The 23,170-nt window shown below is 43.1% G+C and overlaps 1 protein-coding gene across 4 annotated transcripts in view; it reads right to left on the bottom strand.

The window, feature by feature from the left end:
* The window catches only part of LOC311518364 (uncharacterized protein), a 109,710-nt gene extending 87,262 nt beyond the window's left edge, over positions 1-22,448 (bottom strand). For all 4 annotated transcript variants that reach the window (XR_014710961.1, XR_014710962.1, XR_014710963.1 and 1 more), the window contains exons 1-2: positions 22,286-22,448; positions 16,124-16,172 (exon numbers count right to left, since the gene is read on the bottom strand). Coding sequence is in view for 1 of the 4 variants with exons in the window: in XM_084624115.1 (XP_084480241.1) it covers positions 16,124-16,153 (30 nt within the window). In the remaining 3 variants the exon portion in view is untranslated. The remainder of the gene's footprint in view (positions 1-16,123; positions 16,173-22,285) is intronic.
* Between the last annotated feature and the right edge of the window lie 722 nt (positions 22,449-23,170).

Here is a 23,170-nt window from a genome sequence, read left to right as displayed (position 1 = left end):
GGAGGGAGTAAACAGTAAAATTATGCAATACAGTGATTCCCCAAAATAAACCCCATAAACAAGTAAACAAACCCCTCAGTAAAAACCTTCTTCTATAGATTAAGCTTCCATTGCCTGGGACTTCAATCCTCCAGCTAGTTGAAAGCCATCAGAGAGAAGCTCCAGGGAGTCCCTTGATGTTCCTCCGGGTCTGAAGAAGAGTAGATGGTACATTAGGGGACAGCAGCTGAAGATGGATGATGGTAAGTGGGATGTGGCTGGCTGTCCTTCTCGACTCCTTGCAGGTGATGGCAAATGCATGTCCAAGTGGAAGCAGAGCTGTGAAAAGAAAACCCTAGCCCCCTCTACCACTAGAATGGGTAGGTAAGTGAAAGTCAGACCTGCAACAGTCCCTTGCTGTCACTCGGATGGACAGCCCTGAGCAGTGCTTGGGATAGACCTATCTAACCTTGCCCGCGAAACTTCCATAGAAGAAGCAGAAAACCCCTTCTGGGAAACCCCATGGAAAAGGTGGTAAAACCCAGTTCTATCCAGAAGTTGTTTACCACTTTTGAGGAGAAATAAAAGGTGGGAAAACTGTGATCAGCTGCGTCACATGGGCACAAACGTCATATGGGTTCCTGAAATTATACAGAATAGACATAACCCAACATCAGATTCCACCAAAATTCCTCACATTGAGCCAGAATCTCAGCTGGTGTAAACTGACATAGCTCCATTGACTTCAACTGATCTACACCCATTTATATCAGCTGCGGATTTGGTCCATTAAACAGTTACCAAATGGTTACTTCTCGAGTAGTCCACTTGAAGCAAATGCAAATACTTGAAGAATAAGCTATTACTTAACATGAGCAAAGAGTACAGGAAACCAGCCTTTTAAAATTTGCAGACTGGTATTTGCTATCAGCACAGACAAAATAGCATATATAAGCCCTCACGACTGCTGACCAAAGTGTCTCATACATGGGAGCACCTAGATCCAAAGCATAGCATTTGTTATGGAAAATGAACAATGAAAGCAGGTTTTTTCACAGATGTATTAAAGACAAACACAAGTTTGTAGCTACAGACCTTTCCATTTATGGTTGTCATGGTTTGTCAAATATAAAACCTGGAGGTTGGCAAGAGTTGAAAAGAAGAGTTGCCCCTTTTCTGTATTCCTTACTCATCCATGTGCCTATCTCTTCCACAGCCTTACCCTTTCTTCTCTTTTTTCACCCTTTTTCCCATTCTTTATCATCTATATACTTTCTTCATTCATCTTTTTCTTATGCTGCCTTTTTTGGGGACGAGAGGTGGAAGAAAAATCAGCCAAGTGCACGGTTTTCTTTTGTTAGTCTGCTCCTGCACTGCTAACACGGAGACTTGTTCTGGCACTTTCAATCCAGCATGGCTTCTAGAACGGTCTGTCTATCAGGAGTCAGCACATGCAGTGCCATTTGGCTAAGAAACAGACAAAAGTCAGGAAGGCTGGACAGCTGACATTTAATTTATGTTTAAAATAAAAATAACAGGACAAGCTGCACAAAAATGACTTGGAGGCTTGAAAAACTGTCTGGGTGGCAACCCTAACTCTGTTTGATCTCATTTTATTTTTTCGCCTTATTAAATAACAGTTCCAGAACATTCTTAAGAAGACTGAAGCTCATTTTTAAAGCAGATCCACATATCAATGAAAGACAAACTTATGGTATAACATGGCAGTTTGTCACAATTTGTCCAAGATATTGGCAATTAGGAAAAGGTGTCCTTTCATCTTTAAGGCCAACAGGATTTTTAAGCTAAAAATATGAGGCACACAGAATATTCTGGATCATGGCCATTCACATGAGGTAGAAGGTCTACACAGGTAAGATGCAGCTCAACCAAGATTCTATACATTTTAAACCAAGACGAAAGACAAGAAGCAGTTAAGCATGTTCTGACAAGGATGCCTGAAATGAAGATGACTTGAGTTCTATTCCCAGCTCTGTCATTGACATATTGTGTGACCTGGTGAAGTCATTTCATGTCTCTGAGCCTTGGCTTACCCCTAGTACAAATTAAGGCCAATACTTACTCACTTTGGTAAAGTGCTTTGAGATCTACAGATCAAATCCTGGTTCCACTGAATTCAATGGCAAAACTTCTGTAAGCAGGGTCTGAATGAATTCTCCCCTGACGGCTGGGAGAGGGAGAGACTTCAGGAGCAAACTGTATTTACTGAACACACCTGCTCTGCCTAGATATCCAGAAGATAGAGTGGTGTTGCTCAAAGTGATCAACTTTGGCTGGTGTTGGGTTACAAATCACTTTAATACTGAATGCAGGGGCAATGAAATGTTATCAATGTTGTTGTTTTTATTGTATGAATAAAGGGGAGCAGAACTGTGCTTAAACTATCCCAAATGAGGGGGGTCACGCTTATAAGAACAGCCATACTGGGTCAGACCAAAGGTCCGTCTAGCCCAGTATCCTGTCTTCTGACAGTGGCCAGTGCCAGGTGCCCCAAAGGGAATGAACAGAACAGGTAATCATCAAGTGATCTATCCCCTGTCGCCCATTCCCAGCTTCTGGCAAACAGAAGCTAGGCACACCATCCCTGCCCATTCTGGCAAATAGCCATTGATGGACCTATCCTCCATGAACTTATCTAGTTCTTTTTTTAACCTTGTTATAGTCTTGGCCTTCACAACAACCTCTGGCAAGGTGTTCTGCAAGTTGACTGCAGGTTGTGTGAAAAAACACTTCCTTTTGTTTGTTTTAAACCTGCTGCCTATTAAGCTGAAAGCACCTCATTAAGCCAGGGGCTCAAATGCCAGACCCCTGTGAAAGTAAGAGGGTGGGGATAGGTATCCCAGCAAGAAGAAGTGGACTCTCCCTAAGGATCTCCGTTCTGGTTTAGCCTGTTCCTCCGCACTATTCAAAGATTGAGCTAAATAGGCTCCATAAGGAGCCTTTTGTTATTTTAAGTGCTCAGAAGACCTGACGATCACTTGGGGTGGGGCAGTGTTTCTGACCAGCCTAAGAGCTGAAAATCACTGAGAACTAGGCAAAACCTCAAGAGACTGACCCACAGAGGTCACAGCAGATGTGCCAGAATGTGACCAGTGAGTGGAACGGTGGCTGGTGAGACGGCAAGCAGAGAGGAACCATGGCTGGTGGGGCGGCCAGCGGAGAGGAACCATGACTGGTAAGGACGGCCAGCCAGAGCAAGTGCTCAGACGATGGAGCAAGCACTTCTGAACCCTGGGTCCTCACTGACCAAGGCCAACCACTGTGAGTGGGTATGGTGAGGGAGCAGCAAGGGGCACAGAAAAGGAACTTTTGGTTGTAGAATTCAAGAACATGAGGCAGAAGGCACTGCCCCACACACTCTGAGGTGGGTGTCCTGCTCACAGTTTTATGATTGTGAATCCTGCTTGTGGCACTTTCCCTAATTAATGGCAGGTGACTTCCCTCCTTTCATTAAAAGTTTCGTTTCTACACTCAGTCTCTGCACTTGTCAGTGGGGAAGTATTGCCTTTCAGAGGCATGCAGGGGTGGTGTGTAATTTTCCCAGGTTACTGGGTGGGGGGTTGAGCTGGTTTTGTGTTGTATTGTTGAAAAAGAACCCCTAGATATTGAACCTGGCCCTGGTTGCTGCCGGCTCCACCTGGCAGAAGAGTTACATTTCCATTGGCCTTCCTGGGACCAGGCTTTGGCACATCAGTTTTAATATGTTGTATGTTTAACAGTGTCTCTGTAACCCACACACCTCCTGGGTGTGGTGTCGTGTGTCATGTAGTGGCACCGAGACCACTTAGAGAGAGAGATTAATGAGTTTGCTCTACAGTCTTAGTTAATAGCTAGTTGCCTTTTAGCTCATGCACTAAGCTCCAGAGGTCCCTGGTTCGATCCCACCCGATGACGACCGGGGTCTGTTGGTGTTACAAGTAGGCGCTCACTCCATGCATCTGAAGAAGTGGGTTTTTTACCCACGAAAGCTTATGCCCAACTAAATCTGTTAGTCTTTAGGGTGCCACTGGACTCCTCATTGTTTTTGTGGATACAGACTAACACAGCTACCCCTCTGATACTATTTACCATATCTTTAACTGTTGGCATATTTTGAGAAGCCCTATAGAATCCTTAGCAAAGAACTAGTAGTAGGTGCCCAATTTTAATTTAGCCTGACCTCCCATTGTGAAGACTACTGTGCAGGGTCTCCATTTTGAATTCCCCGTATAAGCTCGGATCTCATTCTCAAACTGCCTTCACTTGACGTTGTTAACATTCTGCAAGTTCTGCCTTTGTCAATCGTGCTGTTCACACTGGTGGAAAAGCACAAAGGTAAAACCGGAACAAACTTCAGCAGAAAAAGATGGGCAAAAAAACATTGAAATGTAAAGTGCTAAATTCTTGAGGCAATGCAGGTTTTTAAACTCCATCACCCACTGGGTGCAAGCAAAATACTCTAATCCCTGAGCTACCAGAATCAGCTGGCAACTTACAAAAGCTGACAACAGCAAGCAAATTATTGCATGACTTCTTTTTAAACAACAGACGTGTGAGGGTGGAGGGAGGATCAGAGAAAGGGGCTGGGGGAAACTTTGACATCTAATCTATCATTTTTATTAGGCTGGCTCTGCAGACATTTGAATTGTTTTCCTCACTTTTTTAAATGAAATCGAGAGCAGTAACACTAATATTGTAGCTCCTCATGAGTGATAGGGTAATTCAAACTTCATAGAGCCTCTTGTTTCACATATTGTTAATTTATATGTGAAAGAATTTGGAAGTGTGGTGTTTTTATTTTAAAAAAACTACAAAGTACCTTTGCATGTCTGCCTGGGGGCATGTGCAAAATCTCAGCCGAGAAGTCTGAAAAAACTATGATCCCCCAAACACATGTGTACACAGAATGAAGGGAGGGTGGAGGCTGGGTGCATTGTGGAAACTGTTTTCTTAACCTCTGTAACATAGTCTCGGTTAGACTCTGCTCCACTCCACCCAACTACCCTCTCTCTGTGTGCTGCATGTCAGCCAAAACACCAACAACAGCTTGAGCAAAAAACAGCTTTCACTGCTGGTGAAAAAGACAGGAAAGAACTTAGTGCCTTTTATATACAAATAGTGTCTGTTAAAGCCAAAGACAAATTTGGGGTGATTTGGGCTTATGTCCAGTAGCTAAACTCTGAACCCTGGTCAGCAGAGACCCAGGGTGAAATTCAGCCCCATTGAAGTCATTGGCAACAATCCTATTGACTTCAAAGTGATCAGGATTTCACCCCAAAAGTTATTACCTGAAGCTGTTCCCTGGCTGTTCATGACACAATTTGATGGTCTTCATCTAGATCCTAGTGGACTAATTCCACAGCACAAACTACCACCACATGTGGCATTAATTAACATTAATTAACAGCTAGCAGAGAGGCTAAGTATGAATAGTCACAAAGACTAAACTTCCATTTCAACCTTCAGGGATGTTTCCTCCAGCTAGGGTTTGGACTTATTGCATGGTGCAGTGCAGGGAACCTTGTCCAGTAGCAATTACATGGTTGAATAGATGATTTCACCTGGCAGGGCTGTGAATCCAGCACCTTTCACCAGCACTAAATATAACTGTTATTGCTTACAGAGTATTTTTAATCTTAGTGCAATGTTCACAATGTTTTCCCTTCAGGCACATTAAATGCAGTTAAGAAGAGAGGAGGACCACCACATGAGAGAAACCTGCCCTGGAAAAAAAAATAACAAAAACTAAAGCACAAAATTAATGGTATATTAAATGTTTGTTTAGAAACTGAACAAACATAATTTGCTCTTTCATTTGTATTGAATTTCTTGGAGTTCTCACAGATAAATTGATTCTGGAAAAAATCCCATGCTTAGAATCAATCTTCATTCAAAGGCTCTATCTGGGTTGACTGCTCCTACAGTGGCAGGAAAGGGATAAATGTTCCACTAAAGCATTCTTACTGTAGATACAATACAGTCCAAATAAAACCAAGTCAATGAGCGCTGAGCTTGCATCCTGAATAACCTGCAATGAGACAGATTTAGTGTTTTAAACCATCATTTGTCACTGCCAGCGAGAAAGAAAAATTACATTTCACTTCGGATAAGTGGTGGCTCATTTCAACAAACTGAAAAGTCTCTCAACTTCTGCTTTTGTTCTGACCTTATAAGTTGTTCCTCTGAGTTAGGAAATGCAAAGCAGGGAAATATCAGGAGCTTTGGGGGGGAAGAGGGGGGTTCAATGATGCAGACAATTGGAATTGCTTGCTGATAGCCATGAGTTATCTGGGTTTGAATATCCTTCACACAAGATTTCTTTGGAGGCCCATGGTTCGAATGACTATCTAGACCATCTTTTCAAGGTAAATTTTGTGGTTGTGCTAGATGGAGAGGCCCAGAGCCTGAGGTGCACCCTTTACGTACAGCAGTGTTTCACAGGGAATGTCTACACAGCAGCTGGGAGGTGTAATTCCCAGTTTGAGCAGATGTACACAAGCTAGTTTTGCTCAAGCTAGCATGCTATAAATATCAGGGTGGACATGGCTGAATGGGTGGTGGCTTGAGCTAGCTGATCAAATATGTACCCAGTGGGTCAAGTGGGACTGTACTTGGATGGCTAATGTGAGCCCCACCCATGCTGGGGCAGCCATACTGCTATTTTTAGGTGCTAGGTCAAGCAGAACTAGCATACCTCCATTTATTCAAACTGGAAATTACACCTCCTAGCTACTGTACAGATGTATCCGCAAATAATTCGCTACCAAACAGTGCAGGATTGAGAAGCTAGGATGGGAGGTGTTTCGGACATTATCTCACTTGCAGACTGGTATTCAGAATAATAAAGACGGAGAACAACTGATGTACAGAATAGATGCAAGCATGGGCAGTCCCAAAGGGACAACCTCTAGGGGAGAAAGCTTAATTCTCCTCTGTGCCCATCCAATCCTTGCATTTGCACCTGAGTCAAACTGATCAAAAATTCTACACTGACATGTATTTAAATATTGCTCAAGTTGCAGTGGGAGAGGTTTAGATTGGATATTAGGAAAAACTTTTTCACTAAGAGGGTGGTGAAACACTGGAATGCGTTACCTAGGGAGGTGGTAGAATCTCCTTCCTTAGAGGTTTTTAAGGTCAGGCTTGACAAAGCCCTGGCTGGGATGATTTAACTGGGAATTGGTCCTGCTTCAAGCAGGAGGTTGGACTAGATGACCTTCTGGGGTCCCTTCCAACCCTGATATTCTATGATTCTATGATTCTATTGACTTTAAAGTTGAAGTACGTGCTCAAGAGTATTGCTGGATCAAGACCTGATGGATCACTTTGCAGGATTTTTTTAAAAAGTGAGTAATACTTGTTTTTATTTATTTATCTCATCTCAAAGGCTATTTCTTCAATGCAGAAAATGTGTATTTTAAAATCAAGCTAGTTATCTCAATGTAAAATCCTAGTGGAGACAAGACATTGTCATCTTGATGTAGCTAGTTGAGGTCAACCCCAGGTATGTGGGGAGTAATCCAATAACCAAGTCATTCAGCTTCTGGGTAGAGTTGAGGTTCAGCCCTATACAGATTTATGTAACATAGAATCCTATTTTACATAAACCTTCCCATAATAAGAATTGTTCCATTATCTTTAGAAATGGGAACATATATATTATATGCACTGTTCACATTTTGCTCCTGTAACAGGTTGCTTGGAGAGCTGGACAGCCTAGTGGTTGGCGCACCTGACCTCCAGCCCCTTGTTTCCCTGGGTGAGGTGCCTCGGTCTTTTAGGCAATGGGGTAGGGGAACCTGGACCCTCCCTCTCCACCACATTCCAGCCCAGGTCCCTGTGTGCATCAACCCCTGAACAGCAGATGGTCTGAACCCCTGAACAGCAGGTAGTCTAAATCCACTGACCTGGGCTACTTTCTACCACTGTCCCTTAAATTTGGAGCATAGCCCCTATAGTCCAATTCACTGAGTTGCCTGGCTCCTGTAGTGCCCCCTTGTGGATCTTGGGTGGTGCCCTGCTGTGGTCCCAGGCTCCTTCAGGCAGGGCAGCCATAAGTTTGGTGAGACCAAACCCCAGAATGTCTCTTGGCTTCAGTCACCCAGTTACCTCAGTTGCCAGAGTCTCCTAGATCTCCTCTGTAGTCCCCCTGGTTGGGGAGACAGCACTTACTCCCCAGTGGCTTCTTCAGTTGGCAGGCTAGTGACCCTTCTTCTCAGGTAGGGAGGCAGCTAGTTCCTGCCACTTTGCCAGTCAGCCCTCAATTGAGCCAGGATCTCTCCTCTTCTGTCCTCTCCAGGCCAGGCATTGGCTTCAGTTATAACATGGCAGGGCTAACTGTGCCCATAGGCATTCCATTAACCACTGCCGGCAGACTGTTTCTCCCCTTCATCCCAGCTCCCATTTCAGTATGGGCAGTGAAACTAGCTTAGTCAGTGTAACTGCTTATACACAATCTCATAATCCAAATCACTTAGTAAACTGGGTGCAAGCAAATGATATGCATTTTAATATAGCTTAATGAAAATGCATACATCTAGTAACAAAAAATGTAGGTCATATACATGATGGGGGACTCTATCCTGGGAAGCAGTGATTCTGAAAATCTTTTGGGGGTTATGGTAGATGATCAGCTGAACATGAGTTCCCAGTGTGACATGGTGCCTTATAGTGATAGACTGAAAGAGTTCTATCTATTTAAGCTTAACAAAGAGAAGGTTATGGGGTGACTTGATTGCAGCTTATAAGTATCTATATGCATAGCTGCTGACACCGTGGGTGCTCCGGGGCTGGAGCACCCACGGGGAAAAATTAGTGAGTGCTCCGCATCCACCGGCAGCCAAGCTCCCCTCCCCCTCCACCCCACCTCCTCCTCCTCCCCTGAGCATGCCGCGTCCCCGCTCCTCCACCTATCTCCCAGCGCTTCCCATTCCCGGCCAATGGGAGCTGTGGGGGGCCATGCCTGTGGACGGTCAACGTCAGCAAAATGTCTCGCGACCCACAATCAGATTACCCTGATGGGCCACATGGGGCCCACGGGCCGCAGGTTGCCCACCACTGGATTAGAGGATCACAGGGTCCCTTCTGGCCTTGGAATCTATGAATCTACCCTAGAATGATGCTGTTGCATTTGGTTTCCAATAGTGAAGGGAAATGTTTAAAGATTAAAAATTAAAAAAAAAACAAAAAACCTCAGCACCATCACCATTCATTGGAATTTAAGTTGAGGAAAAAAAATTGATACTTCCATTTCCATTAGGTTTGGTATCACCTCATTTACTCCTTACACATAAGAATGGCCATACTGAGTCAGACTAATGATCCCTCTAACCCAGTATCCTAGTGGCTAATGACAGGTGCTTCGGAGGAAATGAACAAATCAGGCAATCATCGAGTGATCCATCCCCTGTAATGCACTCCTAGATTCTGGCAGTTAGAGGCTAGGGACACCCAGATCATGGGGTTGCATTCTGAATCATCTTGGTGAATAGCCATTGATGGGCCTATCCTCCATAAACTTATCTAATTCTTTTTTGGCACCCGTATAGTTTTGGCCTTCACAATATCCCCTGCCAACAAGTTCCACAGGTTGACTGTGTGTTGTGTGAAGAAGTACTTCCTTTTGTTTGTTTTAAATCTGCTTTCTATTAATTTCATTGGGTGTCACCTGGTTCTGGTACACATTCTTGGGATAGCTCAGTGGTTTGAGCATTGGCCTGCTAAACCCAGGGTTGCGAGTTCAATCCTTGAGGGGGCCATTTAGGGATCTGGGGCAAAAATTGGGGATTGGTCCTGCTTTGAGCAGGGGGTTGGACTAGATGATCTCCTGAGGTCCCCTCCAACCCTGATATTCTATGATTAGAGACTGCATCCTACTTCCATTCAATGAGAACTGGACTGACCCCTAAATGAATAGTTGCCCTTTACCAGATTAAGACACATGCACATACAAGTAGGCTAGTTTATGCTGTGTGATGGGGCAAGGCCAGATGGCTATAGAAAAGTAGTGGGAGATAGATATATTAGCTCCAGGTTTCAGAGTAACAGCTGTGTTAGTCTGTATTCGCAAAAAGAAAAGGAGTACTTGTGGCACCTTAGAGACTAGAATCATAGAATATCAGGGTTGGAAGGGACCTCAGGAGGTCATCCCGATGTGTCGAAAGAATAGTAAATACGGCAGGCGACCAGCTTGGCTTAACGGTGAAATCCTAGCAGATCTTAAACATAAAAAAGAAGCTTACAAGAAGTGGAAGGTTGGACATATGACCAGGGAAGAGTATAAAAATATTGCTTGGGCATGTAGGAATGAAATCAGGAGGGCCAAATCGCACCTGGAGCTGCAGCTAGTGAGTGATGTCAAGAGTAACAAGAAGGGCTTCTTCAGGTATGTTGGCAACAAGAAGAAAGCCAAGGAAAGTGTGGGCCCCTTAATGAATGAGGGAGGCAACCTAGTGACAGAGGATGTGGAAAAAGCTAATGTACTCAATGCTTTTTTTGCCTCTGTCTTCACGAACAAGGTCAGCTCCCAGACTACTGTGCTGGGCATCACAACATGGGGAATAGATGGCCAGCCCTCTGTGGAGAAAGAGATGGTTAGGGACTATTTAGAAAAGCTGGACGTGCACAAGTCCATGGGGCCGGACAAGTTGCATCCGAGAGTGCTAAAGGAATTGGCGGCCGTGATTGCAGAGGCATTGGCCATTATCTTTGAAAACTCGTGGCGAACGGGGGAGGTCCCAGATGACTGGAAAAAGGCTAATGTAGTGCCAATCTTTAAAAAAGGGAAGAAGGAGGATCCTGGGAACTACAGGCCAGTCAGCCTCATCTCAGTCCCTGGAAAAATCATGGAGCAGGTCCTCAAAGAATCAAACCTGAAGCACTTACATGAGAGGAAAGTGATCAGGAACAGTCAGCATGGATTCACCAAGGGAAGGTCATGCCTGACTAATCTAATCGCCTTCTATGATGAGATTACTGGTTCTGTGGATGAAGGGAAAGCAGTGGATGTATTGTTTCTTGACTTTAGCAAAGCTTTTGACATGGTCTCCCACAGTATTCTTGTCAGCAAGTTAAAGAAGTGTGGGCTGGATGAATGCACTATAAGGTGGGTAGAAAGTTGGCTAGATTGTCGGGCTCAACGGGTAGTGATCAATGGCTCCATGTCTAGTTGGCAGCCGGTGTCAAGTGGAGTGCCCCAGGGTCGGTCCTGGGGCCGGTTTTGTTCAATATCTTCATAAATGATCTGGAGGATGGTGTGGATTGCACTCTCAGCAAATTTGCGGATGATACTAAACTGGGAGGAGTGGTAGATACGTTGGAGGGCAGGGATAGGATACAGAGGGACCTAGACAAATTGGAGGATTGGGCCAAAAGAAATCTGATGAGGTTCAATAAGGATAAGTGCAGGGTCCTGCACTTAGGACGGAAGAACCCAATGCACAGCTACAGACTAGGGACCGAATGGCTAGGCAGCAGTTCTGCGGAAAAGGACCTAGGGGTGACAGTGGACGAGAAGCTCGATATGAGTCAGCAGTGTGCCCTTGTTGCCAAGAAGGCCAATGGCATTTTGGGATGTATAAGTAGGGGCATAGCGAGCAGATCGAGGGACGTGATCGTCCCCCTCTATTCGACATTGGTGAGGCCTCATCTGGAGTACTGTGTCCAGTTTTGGGCCCCACACTACAAGAAGGATGTGGATAAATTGGAGAGAGTCCAGCGAAGGGCAACAAAAATGATTAGGGGTCTGGAACACATGACTTATGAGGAGAGGCTGAGGGAACTGGGATTGTTTAGTCTGCAGAAGAGAAGAATGAGGGGGGATTTGATAGCTGCTTTCAACTACCTGAGAGGTGGTTCCAGAGAGGATGGTTCTAGACTATTCTCAGTGGTAGAAGAGGACAGGACAAGGAGTAATGGTCTCAAGTTTCAGTGGGGGAGATTTAGATTGGATATTAGGAAAAACTTTTTCACTAGGAGGGTGGTGAAACACTGGAATGCGTTACCTAGGGAGGTGGTAGAATCTCCTTCCTTAGAAGTTTTTAAGGTCAGACTTGACAAAGCCCTGGCTGGGATGATTTAATTGGGGATTGGTCCTGCTTTGAGCAGGGGGTTGGACTAGATGACCTCCTGAGGTCCCTTCCAACCCTGATATTCTATGATTCTATCTAGTCCAACCACCTGCTTGAAGCAGGACCACTCCCCAATTTTTGCCCCAGATCCCTAAATGGCCCCCTCAAGGATTGAACTCACAACCCTGGGTTTAGCAGGCCAATGCTCAGACCACTGAGCTATCCCTCCCCCCAAACTAACCAATTTATTTGAGCATAAGCTTTCGTGAGCTACAGCTCACTTCATCGGATGCATACTGTGGAAACTACGGAAGACATTATATACACAGAGACCATGAAACAATACCTCCTCCCACCCCACTCTCCTGCTGCTAATAGCTTATCTAAAGTGATCACTCTCCTTACAATGTGTATGATAATCAAGTTGGGCCATTTCCAGCACAAATCCAGGTTTTCTCACCCTCCGTCTCCCCCCCACACACAAACTCACTCTCCTGCTGGTAATAGCCCATCCAAAGTGACCACTCTCTTTACAAAGTGTATGATTATCAAGGTGGGCCATTTCCAGCACAAATCCAGGTTTTCTCACCTCCCCCCCACACACACTTTTTTTTTTTTCCAAAAACCACACACACAAACCCACTCTCCTGCTGGTAATAGCTTATCCAAAGTGACAACTCTCCTTACAATGTGTATGATAATCAAGGTGGGCCATTTCCAGCACAAATCCAGGTTTTCTCACCCCCAAACCCCAAAAAAACACAAACACAAACTCACTCTCCTGCTGGTAATAGCTTATGCAAAGTGACCACTCTCCCTACAGTGTGCAAGAAAATCAAGGTGGGCCATTTCCAGCACAAATCCAAGACATTGTAGGGAGAGTGGTCACTTTGGATAAGCTATTACCAGCAGGAGAGTGAGTTTGTGTGTGTGTGTTTTTGGGGGTGGGGAGTAGAGGGCTCCTCCTTTTGTCCCCTCCCTCCACCCAATTAATCACTGAGACTGGGAGACAACAGAGATTGTGCAAGGGAGGATAGCTCTCCTCATCTCCCTTGCTGGCTTATGATGAAAATGGCTCAGTAGACTGTGACCCTTGTCTCTAGAGAGAGAAGGTTTACGTGGAGGGTCACAGTGAGCCTCTGAGGCTAGTGAAATCCACCAGGAAATGTGGGACCCATGGAGACAAGGAGAGAGCTTTGTCACAGCTGCTAAATATTTAAAAATTTTCAGATCATTCCTCTTGCAAGACATATAGATTTCAATTTAAGCCCAACAAGAGAATCAATTGAATTGAAAGTCATAGTGATTACATCTAAAAATTAACTTCAATCTGTTCTAAATGAAGAAGCCCAAATGTACCATTACATCTCTTTATACAGCCTAATTTAAAACAATTCAAACCAACAGTAACACTTCATTCTTTCCCTAACCTCCCATAATTTTGATAAATACAAATAAGCATGAATTTTCAATTCACTTCCCCCACCAATAGATAGCACTAGTCATGTAAGAATTTTCTATAATGTTATGCCTGCAGTTCTCAAATTCCTATACACAAAACATTCTGGAAACACGAAACCCAGATTCAAGAAGACATATCTCGAGCTGCATTAGTATAATCTCCTGCAGAATTAAGAAAGCATCTGATAAGAAGCACTACTCCAAGGGAGTTCACTTTCTGGCATATACACTGCATAGGCATTGCCAAACTAGCAGGTCTGAGTCAGCACCATACTAAACATGTTATCCACAGCCTGACTGTCCATGTGCTTTATAACATTGGACTTTATTCAAAATAAATAATGGTAGTAACAGGCCACAAAACTGAACTTTCCTCTGAAAAAGCTCTAATACAGCATCTTCGTGTATTAGACATCAATGTTCTCTGTAGCAACAAACATATTTTAGTAGTTAGGGCAGAAGACTGGGAGAAAAGAGACCGGGGTGAAATCCTGGCCCTGGAGAAGTCAATGGGAGCTTTGCTGTTGATTTCAAGCAGGCTAGGGTTTCACTCCTGAGCGTTACTAAGCTCTGCCAGTGACTTTGTGAGGTGGGAAAGTATTCTAACCTTTCTGCAGCTAAGCTTCCCCACATGAAAATTGATAATATTTCCTATGTCACCGAAATGTTAAGTAAAATGCCTGGACATCTTCTGATGGAAAGAACTGTGGGTGCAGTCATGCAAGATGTTAAGTGCAATTAATTTCAATTTACTTCTTCAGGATTTGAAGGAAGCACTTCACAAGAGCAATAGACAAGTACAAATATTATTGGTCCTAATCCTGTGGTCCTCGGTGAGGCAAAATTCCCATTAGATTTGGTGGAAGTTTAGCTTGTACATGGACTTTAGGATTTGGCCCTGTCAAGGTTCCTCCCCCACTCTGAACTCCAGGGTACAGATGTGGGGACCTGCATGAAAAACCTCCTAAGCTTATCTTTACCAGCTTAGGTCAAAACTTCCCCAAGGTACAAAATATTACCCCCGTTATCCTTGGACTGGCCGCTACCACCACCAAACTAATACTGGTTACTGGGGAAGAGCTGTTTGGACGCGTCCTTCCCCCCAAAATACTTCCCAAAACCTTGCACCCCACTTCCTGGACAAGGTTTGGTAAAAAGCCTCACCAATTTGCCTACGTGACTACAGACCCAGACCCTTGGATCTTAAGAACAATGAACAATCCTCCCAACACTTGCACTCCCCCTTTCCTGGGAAATGTTGGATAAAAAGCCTCACCAATTTGCATAGGTGACCACAGACCCAAACCCTTGGATCTGAAAACAATGAAAAAGCATTCAGTGTTTTACAAGAAGACTTTTAATAAAAAATAGAAGTAAATAGAAATAAAGAAATCCCCCTTGTAAAATCAGGATGGTAGATATCTTACAGGGTAATTAGATTCAAAAAACATAGAGAACCCCTCTAGGCAAAACCTTAAGTTACAAAAAAGATACACAGACAGAAATAGTTATTCTATTCAGCACAATTCTTTTCTCAGCCATTTAAAGAAATCATAATCTAACACATACCTAGCTAGATTACTTACTAAAAGTTCTAAGACTCCATTCCTGTTCTGTCCCCGGCCAAGAGGACTACAGACAGACCCAGACCCTTTGTTTCTCTCCCTCCTCCCAGCTTTTGAAAGTATCTTGTCTCCTCATTGGTCAGGTGCCAGCGAGGTTACCTTTAGCTTCTTAACCCTTTACAGGTGAGAGGAGCTTTCCCCTGGCCAGGAGGGATTTCAAAGGGGTTTACCCTTCCCTTTATATTTATGACAGGCCCCTTAATTACAACCTCATACTTCCCCCACAAACACAACACAGCTCAGACTTAACTTGTACTCATATGTCAAGCCTGATTATTTGCTTATCCTGCTGAAATTGAGATTAAGGTTTTTGTGTTATACCATTATGGAGATTAGTGTGCTGTGTATTTCATTACCTGTTGGAGGCAGAAGGAAATTCTCGGCAATGAGGGCAAGTCTGTCATTCTCAGTGGAAATATGCTCTGTGGTATCATACTGTTAAGAGGTGTCCCATAACTTGGAATTTCTTTGCTTTTTAGAGTTTGCACTGGGAGATGTCACACTTAATCATCCTTAATCTCTTTCAAACTAAGTTTTTGTTCATAGAATTGTAACAAGTATAGTGACACAGAACAGTTATTCAACTGAGAGTGAATCAGTGACACGATTCAGCACAATTCAAACTCACCTGATTTATTTCTTTCCAGTAAGGAATGTCTGTTAGAGCCAGGAAAAATTTTTATCACCAGGCTAAATTCATATCAACAATTAAATAATCATTTACAGAAAATGGAATTTCACTTAGCAAAGAACTTCAGCACAATAAATCCCTACAACGTTTTTGTTTTTTGAATCCCTAAACTCTTTTTTCCCTTGATTTTGGTTTATTTTCATTGTATGTTCCTACTTCTAAGTGGCAATCTTTTGTTTTTCTGGGATTATAGCTATCAACATTTTTTTAAAAATAGCAATTTGTGTTTGAGATTGGAGAAGCATTTTTTATTCAATTTGATGAGCTGTCATCTATAAAATAAAATCTAAATAACTCACATAAGAAAGGTCCAGAGGACACCATTCCATCCGGCTTCTGGTATCAGAGCTGTAGAAGACAGGAAAAAAATAATAAAATCACTAGTTATTGCCCTTGAACAGGGCTGGAGACCTTTTGCATCTTTCATAACTTGCTGGTATCATCTTGAGATCTATATGGAAAAGACATGGGATATTGGGACAGAAGTAAGAGGAAAATGTTTCCTAAAAAGAGCACAGGCTCCATAAGACCTTAAACCAAAGACCTCATATGGGCCTTGATTAAGCAAACCATTTAAATTCATGTTTGTTTTAAGCATATGCTTAAGGCCATTCTTATTCAGCAACACATGGTTAAGTCCCACTGAAGTCAATGGGGTACAAGCATGTGTACTTAAGTGCTTTGCAAAATAAGGATGGACTTAAGCATGTCACTAAGTGTATTGTTAAATCTGGACCTAAAACTTAAGCCCCATGGCATTACCTAGATTGTGAGCTTTTCAATGCCATGGCTTCGTTTGGTTGTGAAGCACCAGGCACATTTATGGCAGCATTTCAACAATAATCTCTGTCAGGGCACCTTGGATAGAAAAAACTGAACCAGGACAACAGTTCCGGTACCCAGTTTCAAAAGCATACCTTGCAATCTTCTGCCCCAAACCGTACCCCAAGGAAGATGGCAAGGGCCAGTGTGAGCACAAAGACAGTCAAATAATCCAAAGGGTGAGAGACATTATTAATTATTATTATTTATTTGTATTATGGTAGCCCCAGCCATGGATCAGGACCTCATTGTGCTAGACTCTCTGATCCTGAAAGGTCTTCTGTGCAGGCCCCAGCCTCTGCCTCTAACCCTGCACAGGGCCTCACTGAAGCTATGGGGGTACCACACAGCTGCAGAAGGTCTCTCCCTGAGGATGAACTTGCAGGATTGGACCCTAAAGATGGAAGCCATTTTATACGTGATTAAATATAGTAATCCCCACACCCAGATCATTAGGGGGTCTTTTAATGTGTCAAAGGGCAAAATGTACAATACTATATCACGGCATCATCACTACTGCTCTAGTTTAGAGTGCTTTGCCATATTTACATACACCAAAAGAAACTGCAGTAATGTAGAAATATTCAATGTGCATTCTTATCTGGCATTTCTTAGACCATAGAATTTCCCCCAGAGCAACCAGTTTCTGGAAACTATTGGAAAATAGCATAAATCCTTTGATTTCTGGGTACAACTTTCCAACTGCCCTTTTGAATCCTGCAAATTAAAAGTGCAATCTTGTCGATTACAATAAGAAATGCCAAGGCAATTACATGAGATAGTTATGTATTAAATGCAGACCACCCCAGAATTTCTTGAAATAAAAGCTGAAAAGAGATTACCATCCAGTGTGCTGGGACCTGCCAATCACAGGACGACTGAATGCCTGTCAGGATCTCTTATATTTGACTTGGAAGCAGCTCGTATCAATATGTAGTCAGGAAATGGCTCTTTAATCACTGCAAAGTCTCTCCTGATTTTAAAGATTAAATCAACCACAGGCAGCTAGGATTTTTTTTTCCTCCTCCAAGATAACTGATGATAGCATTTGAGAATGATTAGCCATGCTGCATGGCATGAGCACACAGCTTGGTCCGATTTCATGCATCACAGGCCAAGCTGCACAACACTGATATCAGGTAACAGACTGTCCAACGAGATCTTCGAACCTCATCTATAAATGATAGATGAGGAAGAGGCAAAAATGAAATACTGAAAGAAAAAAAAAGTTACGCAATATGTTAACAGTGATTTTATTAGAAACACTGCAGGGCGGCAAAGATCTGGTTATCTCCACACAACATCCCCTCAAAGGAGTGGCAGTTCGGATGGTGACTCCTTGTACGTCATAGTAGCAGTTTATCATTACTGGAAGTACCGTTTCTTTGGAAGGAATATCAAGCCAGACAGACATAAAGGAGTCAATATAAAGCTTGGGAAAAGTTTAACTAGTTCTCAGGAAAAACTTCATAACCACATATGCAGACAGGCCATTTGACAAGCTGCCAAGAGCAGCTGTAGAATCAGAGATACCAAAGGCTGCAGATGGCACCCACCTTTCAAAGGTAGCTTAGAACTAACTAAATCCTCATTAGGCATTTGGCATGCATGAAGCAGGGGGTGCAGTAGAAACATCACTCATGGTCTTTTACAGTCTGAACAACCCTAAAAACATCACACACGCGCACACACACACACACACACAAACAGAAAACACTCGGGGTGCGATTGTAACTTGATGATGTCCTCTCAGTAAGGGGCAGCGTGTAGCTGCACTGCCCCAGAAGTAGATCTGATAACAAACTGAGATTTACAGTTCCTCCCATGCTCTCTACTTGCTGTAGGGGAGGAGTCAAAAAGTTACTTCAGGCCCTTTTACAGATCAACTTGCTAACTCATGGGTTTCCAGCCCATTACTCTACTTGGTGATTGTAGGAGGGAGAATCTAGAATTCCTCCCACTCCCTGCTCCTCTCTATTCATTTACTTGCAGCAGGAATATTAGGCAAGCAACCCTTGCTCTCCCCACCACAACCACAGTCACAGTCTGACAGGGAAATACGCCCCTTTACTGTTTTGTGCAGTCGAGTAAGGCTAAGACAAGCTAGCTCTATGGAAGTACAATTTTTCTGTACTTTGTGTGTCTCTTGTACCGCAAGTGGCCATATTTAGTCTCAGGCAAACACCCACCTCTCTCACTTGCATTAGATTTACAAGTAATTGCTGGGAGTATATTGACACACACTATCCTATCGACTGACTCACACTGACAAGCTTTTATCCTCTCCTTTACATTTAAAGGGCATAGTCTGAATTTTCAGATAAAATGATGTTTTCTATTAAAATCTCTGCCTTGTGTTACAAGCTTGGACAGAAAAAAGCTTCTCTTGAAGGTTGTTGGCATTTTTGAGGATCTAAAAGTGTGCTCAGGCACTTTAAGTTGAAAAGGAGTGTGGTCACATGGACTATAATTTCACACTTCTGCCATTCAGCTTCTAGGTCAGTATGGAAAGACCATGTGAGGGAAAAGAGGCAGCAATAAGTTGTTCTCTCAAAGTCTGATCCAAACTCCATTGACGTCAATGGCATGATTCCTATTGATTCCAGAAGGCTTTGGATCGGCTCATAGAACTTGGAAGGGGCCATGTAAGTGGTTGCACTGGTGGGGGGAGAAGGGCAATGACTAGATACATATAAGTATACTAGAGAAAGGCTTGTACAAAACCCCTGGAACTGAACACCCCAAAACTTGAAGGAAATACAGACTTGGATCTGAAATTTGCCATGCAGGAGTATCTAAATGTTTATTTAAATGCCTCATGCCAGCCTAACTTGGACATAGCACAAGTATGTAGGGACAAAATCAGAAAAGGCATAAAATGAGTTACACTTAGCAAAGGACATAAAAGTCAATAAGGAGAGGTTCTATAAATACACTGGCAGCAAACGAAAGACAAAGGAAAGTGTAGGTCTACTACTTACCGGGGAAGGGGAGCTCATAACAGATGACTTCAAGAAGCCTGAAATATTCAAAGCCTATTTTGCTTCTGTCTTCACTTAAAAGGTTCATTGACTGGATGCTTAACAATATTAATAAGGGGAAAGAATACAAACCGGAATAGGCAAATAAGAGGTTAAAGAATATTTAGATAAGTTAGATATGTTCAAGTCAGAAGGACATGATGAAATTCACTCGAGGGTACTTAAGGAGCTAGCCAAAGCAATCTCAGAACTGGTAGTGATTATCTTCAAGAAATCATGGAAGATGGATGAGGTCCTAGAGGACAGAAGAAGGGCAAACACAGTGCCTATCTTTTAAAAGGGTGAACAAAGGGTATGTCTACACTGCAGTAAAACACCCTCAGCTGGTCCATGTCAGCTGACTCAGGGCTCATGGAGCTCGGGCTGCAGGGCTACAAAACTGCAGTGTAGACATTCAGGCTCAGGCTGGAAGCCCAAGCTCTCATGATATAGATGTGATCTATCTAGATTATAGTGAGGCTTTTGACACAATCCCATATGACGTTTCCATAAGCAAACTAGGGAAATGTGGTCTAGATGAAATTCCTACAAGGTGGGTGCATAACAGATGTTTACATGGTTTTTCATTTCACCCATTTTCAGTTCCAGTGATACTTCCATTCGGCAGCAGCAGTATTGTGATACGCTGTGATTTCAGCCATCAGTAGTTCGCTGCCAGATGGTGTAGTTGCACCAGTGCAAACCCACAGTGCCGGCAGGCAAAATTACTGTAAGCCACAAAATGCACCAGATAGGGTTGCCAACTTTCTAATTGCACCAAACCAAACACCCTTGCCCCATCCCCTGCTCTGCCCCTTCCCTGGGGCCATACCCCTGCCCTGCCTCTTCTCTGAGGCCACACCCCCACTCATGGTTCCCAGCCAATGGGAGCTGCAGAGGTGGCATTTGGGACTGGGAAGCATGCAGAGCTTCCCTGATCACACCTGTGCCTAGGAACCACATGGTCATGCCAGTCGCTTTTAGGAGAAGCATAGAGCCAAGGCAGGCAGGGAGCCGGCCTCAGCCCTGCCGCACCACCAACTGGACTTTTAACAGCCCAGTCAGTGGTGCTGACCAGAGCCACCAGGGTCCCTTTTCAACTGGGCATTCCAGTTTAAAACCAGATGCCTGGCAACCCTAGTACCACAGCAGCTTATCCTTGCTTGAAACTGGGTTCGGAGGCACCAGTACAAACTGTGGCTTGTTGCAGCTTTGTCTGTCAACGCTAGGATTTTGCACCAAAGCAGCTACACAACTAATGATGACCATAAGCAGGGCAAATCCCCAGTGTAGACAAAGCCCAGATCTGAAAGGCCTGACCGTTTCCCCAGAACATAATACATGAAGATGACCAACCACCAGAAAACACTCAACAGCAATTGCGTCTGTGACTGCTCCTTCCCACACATAGTGGGACTTTGAGCATCATATCTCCAGCACATTAGCCCTCATTGACTAGAAGTAAAGGGATCTTAGGGTTGTATGGCTCAAGGAGCTGCTTTTTGAATACCTCCATACTTTCAGCTTTAGGTTACCCATTCCATTTAGCCAGTGTAGCAATAAAGCAGGTCCTATTTATATTGGAAAAATGCATCATGTTAGAAAACATGTTAACAAGCATGTTAACTCACATATTTTTGCCTTTACAGTAGCCAAGGACAGTCCTGTTTAAAAACGTGTTAGCTGGTTCTGATTAACCCAAGAGGGAAGTTGGGTGGTCCAGCTGATCAAGATTGGATAACAAATTCTTCCCTTGTCCACAGTAAGGTCAAAATCATGTTTAACATTGCCTTAGTCAATTCATTTTCCCAATGCAGACAAAACCTCAAAGTTATTGGCATTGTACAGTTCTTCAGTAGCCAGTGTGAAAAGAACTGTTGTCCTTGTTCCTAGATAGTAAGCATCCACACCTTACAAAAGCCACACCAGAGTGAACACTACATGGGGAAAAAACAGTAAAAATGTGAAAGAGCCAAAACTTTTCAGGACTTCTTTAAGGAAGCAAAAGAAAAGCACTAACCCAATTTTATTCCCCTTGCAGATCACCTTTAAGGATCATGTTTGCCTCTGGAAAAAAAAGTAAACACTTTTCTATAGAAACAAATCCTGCATCCCATAGTTGACTGTGAACTACCAATCACCAGAAGCTTTTTTCCAAAACCCTTGAAAACTAGTTTAAAAAACAAGAAATATTTTGTTGCAAGGTGAAACTCTATACTGGGCAACAACATATAAACTGCTGCAGTTACAGGGGTCCTTGTCTCTGAAGTTTAAAAAGAATGGTTCCTAAGAACAAATGCTAAAATAGTAAACAGATAAAGTCCTTTAGCTCATTTCCAGTGTGCACCCCAGTTGCTGCCAACCTGGGCTTACTGAAAGCCTTTGGAGTTGTTCTAATGGCAAATTCGCAGCTCATAATATCTGCAATAGATTCAGCTGTCCTATTGAAATAATGCCATGCTTTCTTTAGTATTACAACCAATACTATAAACTGAGAACTAGTTAGGCCCTACACAATAAATCTGGATTATGTTTTTCTGTTAGTTACCAAGGAGAATTTTGCTGAGTCTCTACCATTACTATATAGGTACATATTCAAGTAGAATAATTACTGTTTACCTTCCTTTCAAATGCTCTCTGCAGAAGCTGAAACAAGATCTCTGAGGACTCGTCGGAGTTCAAGGGAAGGAATAAAGAGAAGTTCTAAGCTGCTGGGTTCTTTGGAATCTCACATGGCTATATCATGCAATGTCTAACTTCCCTAAAGGTTTCACAACACTCCAGAAGTTCAAAGTGATAAATATTAAGAAGTCAGACTATTCTAAGGCTGTCGGCACAATGTAGTATCAAAGTCCTGTAATAATATGAATAAACATCAGGATAGTGGAATGAATTTTCAGTCGCAGCCCACAGGAATTTCTGCATCCAGGCCCCATTAATCATCCAAGCTCTGCATGTTTCTCCTTATGCAAAACCCTTAATATTCAGATAGCACTGTAAAATATGATAAGCTGGAATTGGGGCCAAATTCTGCCCTCAGTTATATCTCAGCAATGCCACTAATTTCATATAGCTGTAAGCATAGTCTGATTTAACCCTTTGTCTTTTATATCACACGTACTTCAAACCAAATTCAATGGGGCTACGCAAGTGCTTAAAGTGAGGCACATGCGTAAGTGCTTTACTAAACTGGGAGCTAAGTGAAGTCAATAGAGGTATGTCTGCTTATGCCAGTGGAGAATTTAGCCTTTGGATTTTTGCCAGGACAACCAGGCCTAACACTTCTACTATTATGTGAAAAGTGTCATGGGATCTGTAATGATCAAAATTGGTCAGAAGGATCTTGTTTTTTAGTCCCACCAAAAAAACAAGTGAAAATTACATTATATGTACATACATATAGTGAAAAGATTCTCTTTAATTTATTACTTCTGAATTTTAGTACTTCAGAATAAGTATGTGCTAGTTTAAAATAGTTCCAAATAACAGAGGGATCCATTTAAA

Source organism: Lepidochelys olivacea (genome assembly GCF_965140295.1).
Source record: "Lepidochelys olivacea isolate rLepOli2 genome assembly, chromosome: 3".
NCBI classification, from domain to species: domain Eukaryota; kingdom Metazoa; phylum Chordata; order Testudines; family Cheloniidae; genus Lepidochelys; species Lepidochelys olivacea.
Note: the sequence above shows the minus strand (reverse complement) of the source record. Positions and strands in the feature narration are given on the sequence as shown.